This window comes from Thunnus albacares, chromosome 18, assembly GCF_914725855.1.
Source record: "Thunnus albacares chromosome 18, fThuAlb1.1, whole genome shotgun sequence".
NCBI lineage: Eukaryota > Metazoa > Chordata > Actinopteri > Scombriformes > Scombridae > Thunnus > Thunnus albacares.
This window is the reverse complement of record NC_058123.1, coordinates 9351908-9372482: the sequence shown is the minus strand read 5'-3', so window position 1 is coordinate 9372482 and position 20575 is coordinate 9351908. Positions and strand designations below refer to the sequence as shown.

The window sequence follows — 20575 nt, the reverse complement described above, 5'->3', positions numbered from 1 at the left end:
GTCAAATGTGTATATGATATATAGAATATTTTGAACATTCTTAAAACAGCATCAATTGATCTCATTCCTGCCCTTACAACTGAAATACCTGATCTGACATGTCATTATAATGTTTTGTGAGGAGGCAATAACAGCCTAATCTTAAGGCGAAAATGCCGTTGTCATGGCAGACATTCTCTCCTTTGTGGCTTTTGTGGATTTTTCATGAATGGTTAACTCATATCAATGAATAAAGTGATGCTTTAAAACACATGGCATATATATTTTGGATTATTTTAACAAACACTCAGATCCCCTGACCATTCCGATGGACGAATCCTGAGTAAAAGCTATAAATCTTTCATATGATATTTTGAGATGTAAACATAATATAATATCTCATGTTTACTTTAACACAGTTTAAACACAGATGATGTACTTTAACAATATGATTAATAGATTAAAATGTGCCATATGCTTCCTCCTTGCTTCACAGTTGGCTATGCTTGCTGAAAAAGGGGGTTCGGCTCTACTGCAGCCCACCTTAGATGATGTGGAACACTGTTATTGGTTTATAGACATCCAGTCAAATAAGTTTGTGTATTTGTCAGGTGACAGTAATATAGATCTAGACATCCTAGAAAAGTTATGTCCATTGGAATGATCAGGGGATCTGAACACGTTAAGGAATAATTTCTCTGTTGCTTGGTTTAAAAATGATCACTACTTGAAATACTAGTATTTTTCATTTAAATATGCACTGAATGCTCTACATTCATTCTGTTTAAAGCATATGTATCTTAAAGCTATGTAAATGTCAGGGATAAGGCTATAGAACATTCAGACTAATTTACAAACCAGCATCAGGGTTCAGCACCACAGACAGAGCTTCTCATTTTCTCTCCAAGGTCTAAAGCACAGTTCTTTGAAAGCACTTTTACATGTATTCTTTGTCTCTTTATGATGTGGTAATACATTTATTTTAAAAATCTGTCTCCGTCTTTACATGTGATACCGTGCGTGCTTCCACTCCTTTTGCTCCACAGAGCTACAGCCAGGACAAACTATATAACAAAGCAGCCAGTGGCAAGTCAGTGTTTCTGTAGAACATAGCCTTGACATTTTGTCAAAGACATCTTCACTGAACTAGAGAACAGAAAGAAAAACTATGAAAACATCAGTGCTGATCATAAATGATATATAGCAAATGAATCTTTTCTAAATGCCTGTGTATATTTATATAATGTAGTGGGATGCATTATGCTGAAAATGCAATATATTGTTGTTTTTATGAAAGCACTTATCTTTGTGTGGGTTACCTTGCTTTTGGCTGTTATCATTGTGGTGTTCAGACACCACCATCACAGCTTTCTCTTAAGAGTGGGATTGAGCTTGACTTTAAGGCAGGTTACAATGATACATGTGTAGATATTAAAGGAGATCAATATAATGATGTAATGGTTGCATTGTATGTGAAATCAGAAAAGTGTAGTGTTGGAGTCTATTACAGTACATCACAATGCGTATAAATAATTAGGATGTATATGCTACACCAATGGTACATTATGGTAATGGTACATGTATTGCTATCTCACATACATGTACTGTATGTTTCCATTTGTAAGTCTATGTTAATTCCGAAATAAGGTCAGGGTACTTGGTGCTGAGTATCTCATGTATTAACTGGTCACACTAGGCTAAAATTGTATGCACACATGCTAAACAGCACATTTTCAATTTTTTAATGGCTGTGTCTGCACAGCTGTGTGCATACGTGTCTAAGTAGGGAACACAACCATGAATATCTTTGACTGCCTGTCTGTCCCACTGCGCCTGTGAATATTTGAAGTATTCATCTCTGTACTGTTTGCATTGGATTCCCATAAGAGCATATTAGATTTTCAAAGTTATATGAATCCAAACCTGACAGCAGTGAAGCCTATCTCAGCTCTGGCTCCGAGCTGGATAAAACCACCGTAGGAGTCCTACGTTTCAGTTCATGGACTGCATTCAACTTTGCTTTACTATTGCACAGTGGTTGTACCGCTTAAATTATTTACATGCTAAAGTCCATTTGTGTTGTCAGCAGTGCCAGTATGGGCTTTGCTTTTGGTAGATTATTATTATTTTTGCTACCACATTAATTATTCTATTTTATGATCATTGCATTTTAAAACTAAAGAAAGTCAAATCATAAATCAAATTTACATATCAGGACATATATTCATGGTTGGAAACAATTACAATGCTTGCTACTAAATTAGCAGTGTTAGCTGGAGATGCTAGTACAGTGAGCATTTAAAAGAGCCCCTACTGGTCAGTGCTTGTGATGTCAGTGTGACTTACGTTGAAGGGTTTATGTGACTGATGATTTTGTCGCCATACACATGAGATCCCCTGAACGGTCCAATCCAACACTAACCACACACACTCACCCAAGCTATACACACATCGTAAGAAATGTCTATTTTAAAGGGATAAGTCTTGTGATATTAAAGACTTTTCTTATTGTCAGCTAATCCCATGAAAAGACAAACACCAACACTGAATGAATCCGACTAATAAGTATTGTCTTTGTAGCCAAATCCTGATATATGTAGCTCATTCTTCTGTGCCACAGTCCTCCAATGTTGTCCAAAATCTATTAAAAACACATCACTGTAGCACACTGTTGCACAGAGTGACAGGTTTCTTTATTACGATGAACATAGGCATTGTAGTATATTCAAGTCAAGCCCACATACACTTTCCTGCTGCCGAAAACACTCAAAATACTCTGCAAAAAAAAAAAAAAAAATGCACTATTTAGTCCTGTGTGAGCCATGTTTGCTTTAAACTTCAGTGTCCAGCTGTTTCACAAAATTATGTAGTCTTTTTTAAAATGAAAGTATATATCTGTGATCTGTTTTTAAAGATTTATATCTTAGTAGAAACCAGACAAAACGTTTGAGAGATGGACAAATACATTGTTGGTTTTGTTTTTTGTTTGGATGTAACAGTAATAAAAATATAGAGCATCAGCCGTATCCTTTAACTGTCATCCAGCAAGGCGCCGTGTTGAGTTTCAGACTAATGGAACAATTATTTAAATTGGTGGGATTGCATGGTACCTGCAACAACATGGCCACACCAATACAGCCCCGTTCCTTGTTTTAACAGACGACTGTTTTCAGTCTGAATATGTGATAAAAGTCGGAATATCTCAGCCTCTGCTTCTCTCATTTTGATCATTCTTCTTTTTAATATGTGCATTGTGAATCCCCCGACTTTATGGCTATGCAATAGAACTGACTGTAGCCGTGACACATCATGTCCATCAGAGAGTCAGGTTATATGTTGTAGCTACCAGATTGCAATTTCTTAGTGCCAGAATATGCTTAACACAAGCCAAGCTAAGGAGAGATGTGATTCCAATGCACCTGCAGTGTCAGTACCATCGTGAGGGGGGTGCTTGAAAAAAATCTTGCTCCTGTAAGGGATCATTAAACTGAAAAACTTTGAAAGCTCTTGCTACAGAGGAGCAAATTCTTAAATAATGATGATAGTCTCTTTTTAATGTCCCATGGAACCTAGACAGCTTCAGTTTCCTTTAATGAAAAGAAGAAATGGGAAATGCTACCATTTATGTGTGATGATGATGATGAAAATCAGAGCTTATTAGTCAAGGCTTACAGGGAGAAAACGGAAAAGCTTCAGGGAGACCAAACATTTCATATCGTGTAGGGACTGTAAAAAATCTTGTATGGCCTTTTCAAGAACTCTCTTGGCTGTTTTAAATTCAGGGGTTTGACCCGGTGAAGGCTGGCATGCATAATCTATGACACTGTCCTCATCACAGAGTTCCTCTTCTGCTTCCCAGGGAATAGATTTTGTATCCCTTGCCGGTTTCACAGACACAGACAAGGGTGCTACTGTTCTGCTTTGCTGTAACTTACAAGCTTCCTGTCTCTGGGTCCGTGTTTCATCGGATAATCTGTTTTTTTCGTTTGAAACCAAAAACCAAAAAATGACAGAAATCAGGGTTGTAGAATAGGTTATGTAACCTAGCCGACAACGAACAATAACTTTTAAAAAAAAAGCGAACATTAGCTTGATCATGTTGTAGACTATGAAGTTATTTGGTAGCCTATTAGTATGAAACAAACAGTGAACAATAATTTGGTAACACATGGGGACTTCTGCTGGTCACTTTAGACAAAACTATTTGAGAAGGACTACAGGCTATTTCCACATATGTAATTAATTAATTAATTAATTCTCACCACTCAACTAAATATATCATACACTTTTTGTATAAAAAATATCTTTATTTATGTAGCCTATGTAGGCCTATTTATTCATTTATTTATTTCAAAAAGTGAAAAATGGAAGAAAATCAAAATTGGACTGTTTTTTGGTTTTCTCATTTTTCGTTTTTTGACTCTGACAAAAACACGAAAAACAAAAACAAAAAAAAAAAAACAGCTCTTTGCTACTTTGTACTTTGTTTTTTCCATTTTTGTTTAAAACTGAACAAAACAAAACAAAAAAAAAAAATAGTATTTCCAGTTTTTCGTTTTTGGTTTCAAACAAAGAAACAGATTATCCAATGATATACGGACCTCTCTATCTCCTCAACTCTGCACTAACTCTTCCTGAATTCTCTCTGTTATATGCTCTCTCCACTCTTTCTGTCTCTTCGTCTGTGTAGTATCATTCAAATGTATATATCTCCTCACTCAGCCAAACTTCTTCCTCTCTGACTCTCATATGTCTGTTGTTTTCCCTTTTTTTTTACTCCTACATATTATCTCAAATCTACTGTATATCTCTGTGCTATATATCTGTTTTCTTCACCGTGGCATCACATCTGTGGCTTTCTGTCTTCATTTCAACCTACTTGCATTCAGTCTCTTCTCACATTTTTTATCTTTGCTGCACTTAGACTCTGTTGTCTCACTGTGTCATCGCCCCCCACCCCACCCTCCAACCCCTATCCGTCTCATCATCTATCTTTCTTGCATCTTCTCTCTAAACACAGCCGTTCTCTACCTCCTCATTGTTCTTTCCATCTTTTTTTGAGACTCATCCTTCTGGAAAACAATTCAGAAAATTGAGTAAAACCAGCACATTGGGGTTTTGACAAGATTTTGACAGGAAACAGAGCCACTCCTTCATGTTTACTGTACTTACGTGCCTCTCTAGTGCCTGGCTGTAGACAGAGTGTGACAAGTGTTATCTCATGTTTTCCTCATCTTCTCTTTATTACCGAGTTCACTTTACCGCCCTGAGCGTTCTTTCTCTTCGCAGCCGTACTGGACCTAATTTATTTCATGTCTCCCTACTTTCACCTCTCCCTAGGCTCACGTCCCCGTGACTGCGGTGATCTGTACGCCAGTGGTCAGAGAGAGGATGGCATCTATTCCGTGTTTCCTGTTCACCATCCCGCAGGCTTTCAGGTCTACTGTGACATGACCACAGACGGAGGAGGCTGGACAGTGAGTCAGAGGAAAATGCACACACATGTATTACAGTGGACACACATGCACAGGCGCAAACACAAAGCTTTTAAGCTGTTTGGGTTTCCACCTAAAATAGAAGCATTCACTCATTCGCAACATTTTCAGAAGGGGTCATAATCAAGATGAAAATGAAAAACCTGGGAAATGGAAAAGAACTTAAGGTCTTCTCACCAGGTTTGATTTTTACAAAATCTGCTTTTACTGAATACCCAGAATAAGAGTGATTCACTCACTTTTTCTAACTGCAACATCGATTCCATCCACTCATGTCGGAGTCATCCACTCTGACACGAGGTTCTCTGCTGTTTTTGTGGGCACCTGCTGCGATCACAGTTGTACAGCCTTAGGAATTGTATGTATCAATCCGAAAAGGTCTCATCAAAGTTTTATCACAGAAGAGCGAGGAGATTTTAAGCGCAAGTTTTGAAGCGGACCTGTTTGAAAGCACTTTGAATTAGTCACATTTGAAGCGAGAATTCCAACAGTTAGAGTGCTGAAAGGAAAATGAATAAAAGAGCAGAGAGAGACAATGGGAGCGCATAAAACAGCAGCGAGACACAAAAAAAACTGAAATATATCCCATAAATTATGATGACATTTTTTTGTTTAGTAAGCAAAGTAAAAAGGGGGCCACAATTGCAAGCGTAGTAATTCAAAAACTGGTGTAAGCTGTTACTGTGACAACTGATCACATAGCATAACTAGATTATGCAAATCTAATATATCTGTTGATGCTGAGATATCTTACTTGATATTTAGAGGTTATGACTTACAGTAGGCAACACAAAATGCACAGCCAGTTTATAAAAAGACGGCCTCCATTCTCTATGTGCAAACTAATTTGTCATTGTACTTCTAACTCGGAAAAGCTGTTTTCATTAAACAGGGCTCTAGTTGTCTGACCTGCTTTTTTTTTTTTTTTGGTTTTGTAACTCTTGCATCCTTGTCTTCTCTGTAAGAATATTTTGAGAGGATTTCATATTCTAAAAAAGGTAACACAGAGGAGATTTTCTTTAAGCGTGTGTTTCTTTCCGTGATCAAACATCTGTCAGTCGCCTGGCCTTTCTAAAGTAAACATAGTTGTTTAAGTGAGACTGTATACTGGAAGCGCCGTGTCTTTTGGGAATGAGAGACGGCGAGGTGAACAAACATTGACACTGAGCTGTTTGAAGTTATATTTGGAAGTGTGGTTTAGATGTATTACACACACACACACACACACATACACACACACATACTTACCGGTTAGAGCCATTTATTTCCCTTTGTTCTGAAGTGTACTGTAGCAGTCCTCGGGGATCGCAGAGCAGTTCTTAATAGAATACTAAGGCCTTACAACACTTAAAGAGTTTCAAATTTCTGCTAAATGTATCCATCAAAACTCTTTTTTACAGGTTGTGACACATTTTAGTAAAGAATGCAAGGGCTGATTTTGGAATCCACTCAAAACCGTTCAAGGATTCAGTTTCTATCATGCAAACTACTGCAGATTGAATCAAAAACGCTCCACATCCATCTACTGCATTTAGTTATTTACACAAGTTATAAAATCAAATCCTCTTTTAGCTTAAGGGTATGATGCTGTCTTGTTGACAACATTTAGTTGGATATTTTAAAACTTCTTAAGATGGACATTTTAAAGCTCTCTCCCCTTGTGTGATTGATTTCTCCAACCTTCAAAGAGCTTCGCCGGCAATCTCTGGCTAAAAACACAAACACATGCAAATGTACAGTCTGTGATAACTGAAGACTAGTGCTAGCATTAATACTTCTTCAAGAATTTCATTGTCGCTGCCAAACATTCTAAGAATAATAATGAGAAGCAGAAACAGCTAAGCTAAATATGACTTGAAGTATGCGTCCGTTAATGGTGTGATTATCACATTCTTCCCAGTTTTATGTTGCATGTCTACCAGAAACACATGCAGCACATATCAAACTTCAACTCAAGTAACTGTTACATTGACATGACAGGGAATATGTGTGTATATGTGTGTGTGTGTGCTTGTAAATTAGTGACTAGCTGTGTCAGATAGGCAAGGTCGTACCCTCCTATCATCAAATAAAGCAAGACTGTCAGAGTGACAGAGTGCTTAGCGCAGCATGATGGAAGAGAGCTACATGCCAGCCTATCAGTGGGTAAATGCTCATATGTGTGTGAGAGAGAGAGAGTATGTGTGTGTGCATGAATTGATATTTGTGCCAAAGTGTGAGCGCCTACACAGAAATAGCTTGTGAGTGCAAGGCTTTCATATCAATCTGCACCCCCCCCCCCCCCCCCCCTCCAAAAGACTCCACACCCCTTTCACATGATGCACCAGTGTTAAGTAACTGCTCTCTGAATATTGTCCTATAAAAGGATTTACATAGCAGCTCAGATTGAAGTGATAATGTAGCAGTTACTTATCCTGCCTGGTGTGTTGAGCTGATTGTGATAATGCTTGAGGCTCATTAAGAGATCAGCATGGTGCAATCCAACAGGGGCAGGTAGAGAGACGGGATGCTTGGTGAGTTGAATGGCTTACTGTCTCTCTAACGGCTGAGCTTAAATAAGGAATGAGCCATATGCTGCCACCTCATTAGCATACCTTGACATACCATCGCACTGTTGCAGATACTGCTGCAGACTGACTGAGAGAGATGAGCAGGTTACTTAGAAAAAGGGAGGGAAGATAGGAGATACTCAGAAGAGACAGAGAAGCCAAAGGGCCTGATAGAAACATCAGAATCAGATGTGGAGAGAGAGAGAGAGAGAAATTGAGACACACTGATAAAAAGCACAATAGGAGAACAGCAATTTCATTTTTTTCCCCCCATACTCCAGATGCCTTAATTCAGATATGGCCAGTGATAAAATCTCTCTGTTCTATTGTATTTGCAGTAAAAAGGTAGCCCTTAGGGAACCTCTGGGATAATGCAGCTGTCTTAAGTAATGGTGACAGGAAGAGACTGGGGCTCAAGATTCAGATGTCAATCAGCAGAACTGTAGCATCAGTCAGTGATGACCTTTAGGAGCCTGTTTCTTCATATCTGATCATACGTCTCTATATAGAGTAAGTTTAGTAGAGCTCACCAAGGGATTTGTTTTGCATGTGTGGGCATGTTAATGTGTGGGTGCACATGCAGCGTTTATGGTTCTTTGTCACGACACCCGACAAAGTCTGCTTCAGTACTAAGAAAATGTCACAAAAAAATCCATCAGAGGCCATCAGATATTACAAAATGCAACCCATTTCTATTATCAAAGAACCTGTTTTCCATAATGCTCTGCATGATGCACAATCAAACAGTCCAAACCAACCCAACAACCACCCACAAATGCCACAGTTATTAACTTTATGATTGAAAAATTAGCTTTTAAAACCAGTCAGTCTTGGTACAGAACTAAAAACTGTATAATAGAACTGATAGGTATTTGTTTTTTTACACATATAGAGTACACACACACACATAAATATATACATTTTTTTCTGAATAGTTTAAGCAGCAAGGAAGAGCAGTTTCCCCCAGGAATCAGATTCTTTTAAAACGAGCCTTTCAGAGAAAGAAAGAAGATGGATGTGGCAGGGAAAGAATATAGGAGACAAATGTACAGTTGAAGCTACAGTATGGTTCCTCAGCTCTGAGGTATAATGGAGTGGAGGGATAAGGAAGACAAATCTACAGTTATGAGTATAGCTGTGGTACCCAGGTTTTCTTGGCTGTACTGTATGGATACAATGGAAAGGAAGAATATGAGGTGCTTGCACTGACTGCTGCTGCTGACATCACAGAAATTACATGAACATAGGGAAGAACATCCTCCAGGGCATAATGACTCATAGATCACTTATAAATGTGTCTATTTTTTCCCCTTTTCTTGTGCAGAAGTTAGACAAAACAAAAAAAAACAAGGGAAGCAACAGAGGTACCTAACAAGACCCCTGTTTGTCAATTAAGTCTAAGTCATTAGAGTCATTTAGTGTCTGTTCTGTGCACTGCATCGTAATAGTGATTTACACAAAGAGAAGAGGAGAGAGATAAGTACAGGTTGATGTTGATAGTTGTCAGAGGAAATTGGTCAATATTTCTTCACTGCCATAACTCATGTCCTGGAGACTGTCTGACCACAGGGGTAGGAGCACTGATGGCAGATATGACATAAAAAGAAAAGAGCTGTCATTATTAGGCCCCACGCCCCTTCAAAACACACATATAAACACACCACGCGCTCTGCCTACCTCTACAGAATGAGCATATTGGACTGTACCAAATAACCTCCACACATCATCAAAGAAGCATTCATGTCAACATGCAGTAAATGAGATTTCATTTGTGTTTACAGACTCGTCCAGTCACACACACACAAATACTAAAATATGTATACACACAAGCCCCTTACTCAGATAAAGTAATCCTTTGGGCATGTGGTCTACCTGTTTCAGCGAAGAGAGATTTCAAATGCCATTTAAATACAGCCTCACGGCTTAGGGTAATGTCTTCTATTATTACTATTTTATTTGTTAAAAGGAAGGGACTAAAAATGACCACTGTATAAATAATGAATGAGAGTAGATATATCAGAGTGCAGTGTGAGTCTGCATTATCAAATGGTGCTTTTATCAGAAGCACTGCAATCACTCTCAAATATTCAATTCAGCTAAGAACTGAAATGTAAAAGTTTCAGATTGAATGTACGATTGTGTGCATGTTGTGCCACTCCTTTAGAGGCTCGGAGTGCCTTTAGAGCGTTTCAGAGTGTACAGTATAGGCTTTTCAGTATCTCTATCTGGCTCACAGGCTCTTCAATATTTCATCTCTGTTAGTTTATTGGTTTGGAAAAAAAATAAAATCCAGGATGGATGTTACTGCAGTTGTGTCTTATCTGTAAATGTTTTGTAAGGCAGCGAAATTGAAAACTTGGAAGTACGACTTAAAATCAAAATATTCAAAAAATATAATTATTGTCACATTCGGTGTATTTGATTGTGAGTTAATTCAGCTATTTATTGTTATCTTCATTTACTTTCCTCGACAAGGATGCAGACATATTTTTGGGCCTTCATCAACTGGCGTGAGGAGACAGTTTATTATGGTGCTGAGAGAGAGAGTACAAGCTGTCTACTGGTAGCATTATCACAAGTAGTGTCAGACATCTCCTTTAGGATATTAGTGCCATTAAGAAATTCATTCATGGGGAAAGGTTAGACAGCTGTGTGAGGGCTGCTGCAGTAACATTCGCTGATTTTATATGTCCTGTCGGCTACACAGGGAGACTCACTGCTGATGCACGTGTATCATATGATTGGATATGTTATATCCAAGTATCATTGTTTTCCTGTTAAGATTTCAGGGACTAGATTTACATAAACAAAAGTTACTTTGAAAGATCAGGTGTTTACAGTATAGTGCTGTGTTAGCCAGATTACACATATTTTATATGCAGATGGTCAGAAATCAGACTTCTGCTCTGATTCTTACTACATTTTTAACCAGTGTAGGTGTGAAAAAATTGATGTATTCACATATTCTGTGCATGTTTTATTTATTTTGTAGCCACGCTAGCGGCATGGCTCAAGGGATGGCAATGTGCGTCAGTTGGTTGGTCTACAACTTCAGTCCAGACTGAAATGTCAACTATCAGATGAATTGCGGTGAAATTTGCCACAGATATTCTATGCTTTCTTGAGGATTTATCCTTATTACTTCGGTAATCCTCTGACTTTTTGTATACCCCACCATGAGGTTGACATGAGTGACACATCTCAACATCTATTGGATGAAATGCCATGAAATTAGATTCAGACACTCATGTTCCCCTCGGGATGAATTACAGTAACCGCAATGATCTCTTTCCTTTTCCTCCATCATCTGGTCAAAATTTCACTTTGGTTGATCACCAGATATCTGCAAGACTAATGACATTCCCATTAGCCTCAGCTGCACTTTGTGTTTAGTGCTAATAAGCAAATGCTAGCATACTGACACGCTAAATTAAGATGGTGAACATGGGAAATGGTAAACATCACACCTACTAAACATCAGCATGTTAGCATTGCTATTGTGAGCATGTTAGCATGCTGATATTAGCATTTGGCTCAAAGCACCACTGATAAGCTGCTGTCAGTTGTGGAGACTGAATTATTTAGTGGTTAACAGAGTTAAAAATGATTATTTTGGATGTAATTGCATGTTAGTTGTGATCTTTCCTTTTATCCTGCTACATTGCTATCAGTCTGATACCTTTCCTGCCCTGTGTCTTCTACCTGCACTGTGCTTTAGCAAAGCATCTCTCACTCATTTTTTAAGTTACGTTACAACCAGTTCACTCATTGGCAATAACAAACGATTAACACATATAAATTGCTTCACAATTCTTTCATATAGTCCCTTTAATCCTATAACCCAATATGGAAAACCAGGTTTCTTGTTTATATTATGTTTGAAAAATCAGGTTACTGCAAAAAGCTGGGAAATAATCTTTTTTACTTAAGTACATGCAAATGCAGAAATTGTGTGTGTGTGTGTGTGTGTGTGTGTGTGTGTGTATGAGTGTGTGTGTGTGTGTGTGTGTGTGTGAGAGAGAGAGAAAAGAGAGAGACAGAGTGTTTGTGGATGATTGTGTTTCTCCGTCTGTTCTCATTTGATGCCGCTGTGTTCAGAGCACATCTGTCTTTCTGATAGGATTATAAAACATTCACCAACAGATGTTTGCAGTCCTCTTTGAAGATAGCAATTCTGCAGACTGCTATAGATTTATGAGTGCTTTCATCAGACAGTGTTGAATTTGTCACCATATCATCAATATTCTTAACAATGTAATCAAATTGTTAGCAATTCCTCCGCCAGTCTGTTTTGATCTATCTTAAATCTATAAAAGGAGGCGTGGGGCAGATTTTGAAGCTGATTCTATTAGCCTATAAGCTTTTTTCATTTCGTTTTCTTTCTTTCTTTCCACCTGTATTTCTGTATTATGCTCAGTATATACCTTTATATATATATATATGTGTGTGTGTGTGTGTGTATTTATATATGTATTTATTTCTTTTTATCTCTATTTTTTCTGTTTGTCTTTCTCTCTGTTATTCTGTCTGTCTCTCATGGCTGATGTATTAATCATTCTCTGAAGATGTAACCAATTATCTTCACTTAGTCAGTATAGAGTAGCGGTACCAAGTGACATCTGCTGCCAAAGCACCAAACATATAAACATGTGCTCACAGTGTGTACATGCCAGGAGCTAACAAGCTATTGGCACGTTTCCTATTTTCCACCCAGTAACATGCCAGATTGTAAATCTCCCCAAATCAGCTTCAGAGTGCTTGTGTGGATTCTTCCCTGTGTTCTGGTCCGTCAGTCAGTGTGTCCGTCTGTGCACGCTGTGGGCTACCAGTAGTTGACAGAAAGCCTGCTGAAGAGCTTAAGGCAGCTTGTTAAGTAGCCTTCATCTACTGCAGAGATTACAGGGAGTTTAATGTGATCATGCCAGTGCAATAGGCCTTTAGCAAAGTGTTGGGTGAGATGGTCGTTAAGGATTGGAGATTTGCCCGTTAACACTGTTTTGCCATTTTACTTGATGTCCATGTTTGTGGCTTGAATTGGTTTTTCAGAGTAATTTTATTCTACATATCATACATTTACATCTGTTCTTTTTGTTATTATTCTTGCCTGCATAGAATGTTTTTTGTTATTGTTTTTTGTTGTTTTTTTTAATGTGACAAGCTGCAAGCGGGCTATAGTCCTGAAATGCAGGTCTAAGTTTTCTGAAGAACTGTCGCAGTTCCCTTGACTGGGAAGGAAGAGTACAAGAGACTTTTAACTGTCACTACTTACTTTATGACACCTTGCTGACACAGACACTCTGACAAAACATGTTACAGCAACCACTCTCTCCCTCAAAGGTACTTTCCTTCATCTCTTTGGCCTGTCTGCCTTTGTGCTGCACTATGTTTTCATTATAAAAAATGGTGCAGAGCGAATAGTGGGGAGAAAAAGAGCTATTTGATTGTGCAACTTTAGCTGCACAACTTGGAAACTTGCAAGATTCAAAAGAGGGACCAGTGAGGCAAATATCTATAATATCATATAATATGTCATTTAAAATGTTATATTTCTATGACTTGAGATAATTTGGTGCATGTTTTCAACACCCTCAGAAAACTAAAACAAGTGTAATTTTTACCCATTATACAGTAATGTTTGTGCATGTTTAGGTGAAGAAAGTGGCACTAATTAACTAAAATGGAACATGGGAAACAGAAGGCGAGGATATAGGATATACAGCACATTTAGTAATGTTGTTTGCCAGCTGCTTCTTCAGGATAGATTTATTTACTAACTTGTAAGAACTGTCACACTCACCATATTGTGAGCTACCGCAAATTAAACAATTTTCTGTGCTGATGGTTTTCTTCATGATGCATTTATCATATGTGCTAGGGCACATAAGACGTGATACTGCAGAAACGGTAGAGGTAAATCTGAAAAAAAAAAAAGTTACCTCGGAGAGAGGGGTTGTTTAGGCTTTGTGGAGCATGTAGAACAGCTTGTATGAAGAATTAATTACCTAAGAGCTGCAAGGAAAGAAGATAAAGTCAAAACACCGCAGTATGTAGAAAGACTGATGGAAAGTGCAAATATGAAAGGAAGTTGAAAGAATAACTGCCCCAGAATAATCCTCTATTTTTACTGCACAGATGGTGAACACAATAAAACAGTTTGCAATACAATACCGAGGAATTTAATAAATAACACCTTTGTGGAGCTTTTTTGTTCAATTTTCTGTCAGATAGTGTCAAGAGAGGTGTTGATTCGATTCTGTGGTTATTATGATTATTGAGTTGGAATAATAATGCATTATATATATTGATAATATATTATCAATATATATAATAATATAATATTAAGTAAATAATGAATAGTGGAGTGTTAACTTATATTTTAGGGTATCTATGTAAGTAATAGATACACCTTACATAATAAAGTGTTTTTTTCAAACATTTTCAATATGTGGAACCTGATGCATGTAACTGCCCTGTGTTTCATCGGGTTCTCTTTTACAGTACATTTTGTTTGCTATTAGTATATCAATATGAAAACACACAGTCTGTACTTTATGTGGTGAAACACTGAGACCTTGCGTGACCCTTTAATAAAATGGCTGCTGTGTCACAGCTGCAGTTCTCAATGTGTGTATCACCTGCCCCACACCCAAACAGAACGTCTGTCAGCTTCTGACCTTGACAGAAACAACTTTGATGGCAGGCGCTGCCCTCTAGCCAAACACTGTGTGTACGGATTTGTCAGTTAGGATGTTGAGCTGCGTCCCAGTGGAAACTGTGTTTGTGTCTGTGTGCAGGGGGGGTGAAATGAGGTGACATATTGGCCAGAGCTCTCAACAAAACACAGACATTTGAGCTGGAGTGTATACATGTGCAACTGTAAAAGTGCACACATGCACATTTATAGACAGCTACACTCCAAGCTGGGCAATTGATTTTCATTTCTCTACAGGTAAAATTGCAAAAGCTGCATTTTTTTGTGGCACTAACAGTCTTTTAAACCCTTTCTGCCATTGACCAGTACTGACCAGTCTTGGGAGCAACTTCTTCATGAGTAACCATAATGTAAGAGCCAGAGCAGACAATACCGTCTGCTTATCTGCCTCTTGGCTGCATATTTCTGCATCTTCTTCACTTAAAATTATCAGTAAACAGGCCTCAAGCAACACAAGCAAACTTTTTCAGAGTACCCACAAACTTCAACATTAACATAAACACCCACGTGCTTATACAACTCCGCATGTACAGTAAAGTCACACAGATACACACATACACATCAAGCAATTGTGGATGCACAAACATATGTAAAACCCACACATATACTGAATATGTTTAGAAGCACACATACAGAAATTCAGGTGAATATGACCTTTTTTTTTGTCTTTCTATACAAAAACATGCAGACATAAGAACACATGGATGTCTACATACCCACATATACATATACAAACACTGGACCAACACACAAGTATGTAATAACCTAATACACACATAGAGTCACTCTAACAGCACTGTCACCCACTTCAAAAATCCCTTGCCTACCTCCACCTCCCAATCTTTCCCTCTTGAATCATGTGAGAGAAAATGATTGGTGTGTCTGTGAGCTTTATGTCTTCAGGGAACACACACACACACACACACACACACACACACACACACACACACACACACACAAACACACAACTTGAGGGTCAACATGCAATTAAACCTCAGAGGGGCTCTCCAGTCTTACAAGGATGCTAGACATGGGAGGAGGCAGGGCCAGCTGAATAAGAGTGTTAACCCTAATCTGAACTGAACTGCTTGGTGGTTAACCTGCTGCTGTAGAGTGCCGCTTCATGTGACCACTGGCCAGTTTCATCCTGTCACGGTGATTCACGGTAACAGGTGGCTACTGGTCTCTTTGGTTTTTTTTCCAATCAGAACACAAGCCCTGCATTACAATGCTAATTAGAGAGACTAGCTTCAAGAATGTCTTTTGACCTTTAATATGAGAGCTAGCAAAATGAAGACTGTAAAAAAAAATTTACATGAGGAGTTTTTCTTCTAATGGTGTTACTTGTGGAAAAAGTAGATGGGGTCTATCTGCATCAACGGAACAATGCTAGTATGAGAGCATACAGCTATTCACTCTCTATTCTTTCCATATCCAGTCTATCAGACATCTTTGTCATATGTCAGGTGGATCTACAGTACAGTATGTATGCAGCCAGACAGGCTTTGACTTTTTCAGAACGGCGATAATGTGAGTGATACATTGTTCTGAAAGGCCACGGATGATTTGAATAAAAATTAGAGACTTGACTTATTCTCTAAAATCTTTTCATATAGACAGACTATAGTCTGACACATTTATTTCAGTTTTTTTTTTTGTTGGTATGAATTTAAAAGATGTTTAAAAAGTTTTTTTCTGACATTTGCTTGCAATGTGGTTGGTTGAGGGAGCACTTTATGCCATTTTCTTGCCTGCTAAACTTTCTGCTTATACTCTGAGTGCCAGGGGAAAGAGAAGAACAGTTAGGAGTGGATGAAAAAGAAAACCTGCTCCTCATTTGTGACATAGCATTATCAATGTGCAGTCCTCTCTATTTCAGCTAATTTGAATAAGGGGTAAGAGGAAAGGGGAGTAAGATAAGGAGGCTAGAAGGTCATTATTTAAAAGGAGACTTTAGTGGCATGAATGCTGTCATTTTTAAACCTGCTGTTAAATTCAAGACAGTCATGTTTTTTATTACAGTACCTTTATTGTTTGTTTTTTTTTGTTTTTTTTTTTGCACAAATCCTTGACGTGAATCTCAGCAGGTAACCCAGGCAATCAGTGGGAAACTCCGGCTGAAACAGGGGCAGGCTTTCTCACAGTCCTTGAGCGCCCTGCTGACATATCAGTAACATGATGATGATGCATTGTTTATGCTGTGAAAGGCCACAGCTCCCTTCCCAAGGTCTTTTGATTAGCTTAATCAGGACATCATTGTATTCATTGTAATAATAACATAATTAACAGATTGTAGGCAATATCAAATCATGTATAATATTATTTAAAATCATAAGTTTTCTGATTTTGTTAAGTGAACCTGACTGAACAGAGTTTTATTCATTGTTTAATTATTTATATTTATATTTTGCAAGACATAGAGTAAGACATACAATAAATCATTACTCACACAATTTTACTATTTAGTTTTACGTCATTCAGATTCTGATTTAATATTAAGGAGTACAATCCTGTACAACAGTCAAGATAGAGTCCCATGTAAACTTAAGGGAGTTAAGAAGTATAATCATGTACAGATAACTGGGGCACTAGTTTGATGATCTATGTACTGTGACTGGAGCAAAGCCTGTGAGAGTCTTATGCAACAGCTGATACAAATCCCTTTGTTTCTTTATGTATAGCTGACAGCTTAATTCAGCACTCTGCATGCTAGGACCTCTGTATAGGTCTGACTGAAAAAAAATGACATGGGGTTTATAGGTTATTTAGTAGCACTAAGAGAGATGATAATGGGGTAAACAGATTTAGAATAAGTGTGGTTAGGTTCAATATTTTTCATGTTGGCAATTAAAAAGACCAAACCAACAATGAATTGATCCAACTAATATGTATAAGTATTATATAGAGAGTGAGGAAGTATTCAGACGAACTAATACATCGTTGGTTTTGGTCTTTTCATGGATTCGATGGTCTGAATAAAGCATTGTTTAAAGGGGACATATCACGCTTTTTGTGATTTTCTGTTATTTTAATATTGTAATGATATCGGATGTCTATGTGAAACATGGTTAAAGTTTCAAAACATGCAGCAAACCTTTGTAAAAATTCTCTCTGAAAGTCAAAAGCCCAGACTTCAGCCTGCTCTGAATGCTTTGTTTGCAAAGTTTCCTCTACTTCTTTCTTGTGATGATGTCAGATTGTTTGCACATGCCCACAAATGGCCGTCCATGCCATAGCCTTTGTCGCTATGGTTGTTGTTAATGTTGTTCCTTGGGTTGTTTGCATTGTCAGTTTGCATATTTTGGATCAAATTCAGGCTCAAACATGTGTATTTGAGAAGTTTCCATTTAGAGTGAAGATGGAGAAAAAGAAGCTAAATCTTACTACTACTGTTTGTTTACGTAGCCTCCCGAGCAACCAAGGCCAACCAACCAATCTAAACATAGTGGGCTCCCTGGGAGGGGGGTCTTCAAGAGACAGTATCTAAAACTGCCTGCTTCATACAGAGGCTGAACTGAGGAGCTGCATAAAGGTCCAGTATAAAATAAATAAGTAGTTTTTGAACTGTAAATCAAGCTAAGATATTCCAGTAGAATCCAGAATCTAAAAATGGACCTGGAAGTGTGCTTGATACATCCTCTTTAAGATGTTTTATCCACTATTTTGTCTAACTTGGATGTAGTAGCTGGCAAGGGATGAGGCGCATGCAAGAAATCTTTGGAAACTTGATTGGGAAAACTAATGGATTCCTAATTTCTACATGATTCATTGGGTAGAAAGTCCTGGCAGCTCTGGAGGGTTGAGATTCATGACAGAAACTGCTAATTTGATGAGCATGAGAGACTTGAATCTTACAACAGAATAAATATTTGGAGATGATCATATCTTTGGAATTAAGGAGGAAATCAATATTCAGAGAGTTCTGAATTAAGAGATGAGGAATCTAGCCTCTTATAGGATAAGGAGGAAAATCCCTAAAATCCCTTGATGTTCTTGATAAGTGATAATGATACAGTAATGATGATTAAAATGATCATGATGACGACTGTGATGAGGATGATGAAGACGATGATTTTGCCATTGCGCTACAGGATTTTTTTTTCTTTGTCTGCGTGGATGTTAAAAGCAAATATAGCTGTTGGTGCCATCTGGTACCTTATGGTATGTTAGGGGGATTAGTCATGCTGAACATAAACTGTCTCAGGGTATTGCCTTTGTCATTTTAACATTAACAAAGCCTTCCAACAGCCAGTCCTAGACGATTTTCCATCTGCATGCATTTCCTCTTCAGGAGCATATTTCTAATTTCAGTTCATCCTCAGCCTGACACGTGGAATGTCAGCACTTTTAATGGATAGATTATTTCATTGGGTGATGCAGATACTTTACCCTCACCCATGTGCACACACACACACACACAGTTGAGTTAAATGCTATTTGCTATTTGCAAATATTTCTCATATTGAAAAGGTTTCTATAAAAAAAAGCCTACTACATCATTTCTCCACACACCGTAGATTTATAGAATTTAATGATTTACAGTACGGAAGAAGAAGAGACATTTCATCTCATCTGTGTATTTAGCATTATTGTATTATGAATATCATCTCTTTTTGGGGATTTCAATTAAGTATGCAAATTCCATGGCAGTTTGATTCAAAGTCAGTCAAGATTTAATGGATTCCTTTTATTAGCTTCCGACAAATTGCCTTTTTAGTGGGAAGAGCATTTGCATTATTCATTTGTGAAAGAGCAAGCATTTATGAGATAATTTAGTTTAGTTCTAGATGAGCTCAGCGACCAACAGTGGGACTTGGAATGACTCATCATAGAGGAGGATTAAACACTCATTCTGAGATGAATCTCATCTGACCATTGACCTCTTCTCTTGCTGTTTTGGCTGTGTAGGTGATCCAGCGCAGGGAGGATGGCTCAGTCAACTTCTTCAGAGGATGGGAGTCTTACCGTGAGGGATTTGGCAAAATCACTGGCGAACACTGGCTCGGTAAGTGCCTCAGGTGTGTGAGAGTCTGTGTGTTTGGCAAGGTATGACTCATGTACATGTGCATTGTGGCCTGCAATACCATGCCAAGCCAAACCCTGGAAAATAGATGTTACATGGGATTGCCAATTTTTGTCAGCTAGAGAGACTTTGCAAAACTAAGACCTTCTTATAACCAATAGTGACAGCTCCTGTAACATGAAGTCACAAGTACAGTAATCAAATTCAAAAAAAAAAACAAACTCACACAGAGTGAAATAGCAAGCCATGGCAGGTGATTCCGCAAGATAAAGAGACACCCAAAGAGAGTCAGAGAGAGATTAGATGACCCTTCATATCATCAAGTTTTCAGTAAAAGCGGTGCTACTATGTGAAAACGATTTTAGAGACAGTGACAAAGAATACAGCAGCAAATTAGAAGATGTGTGTAAACTGCACTTTAACAGGAGCTGTCAGTTCAGCACCACAGAATCACAACACCAGCCAAAAGAGCAGCAATTCAATTAGATTTTTTTTTTTTTCCATGACAAACACAACACAGTATAATTTCACTTTCCATAACCTCGTAGCTTTTCCACGGTCGCTTTCTGTTTAAAATTTGTATTTCTCAGAGTGTGCCTGTCCAAATCCTTGCGTTTCTTGCTGGCAGCACGATGCATTAGTGGATCCTTCCTCCTCTCAGATTTGACAAGAAAAGAATGCCAACAAAAGAATTACTTAGACTGTGAAATTATCAAGTTTCAAAAGCCAAATTCCTTGTTTTCTCACCACTTCTCATTAAATGTACCAAAGTATTTCTTCCTGGTGGGGGTTTCTCCATAACTCCATCATGGCTCCT

General features: G+C 38.0%; 1 protein-coding gene across 1 annotated transcript in view; it reads left to right on the top strand.

Annotated features, from left to right (window-relative positions):
- The window catches only part of fibcd1b (fibrinogen C domain containing 1b), a 117833-nt gene that overhangs the window by 53705 nt on the left and 43553 nt on the right, over positions 1-20575 (top strand). The window contains exons 5-6 of the mRNA XM_044334517.1: positions 5320-5456; positions 19644-19740. Coding sequence (XP_044190452.1) covers positions 5320-5456; positions 19644-19740 — 234 coding nt within the window. The remainder of the gene's footprint in view (positions 1-5319; positions 5457-19643; positions 19741-20575) is intronic.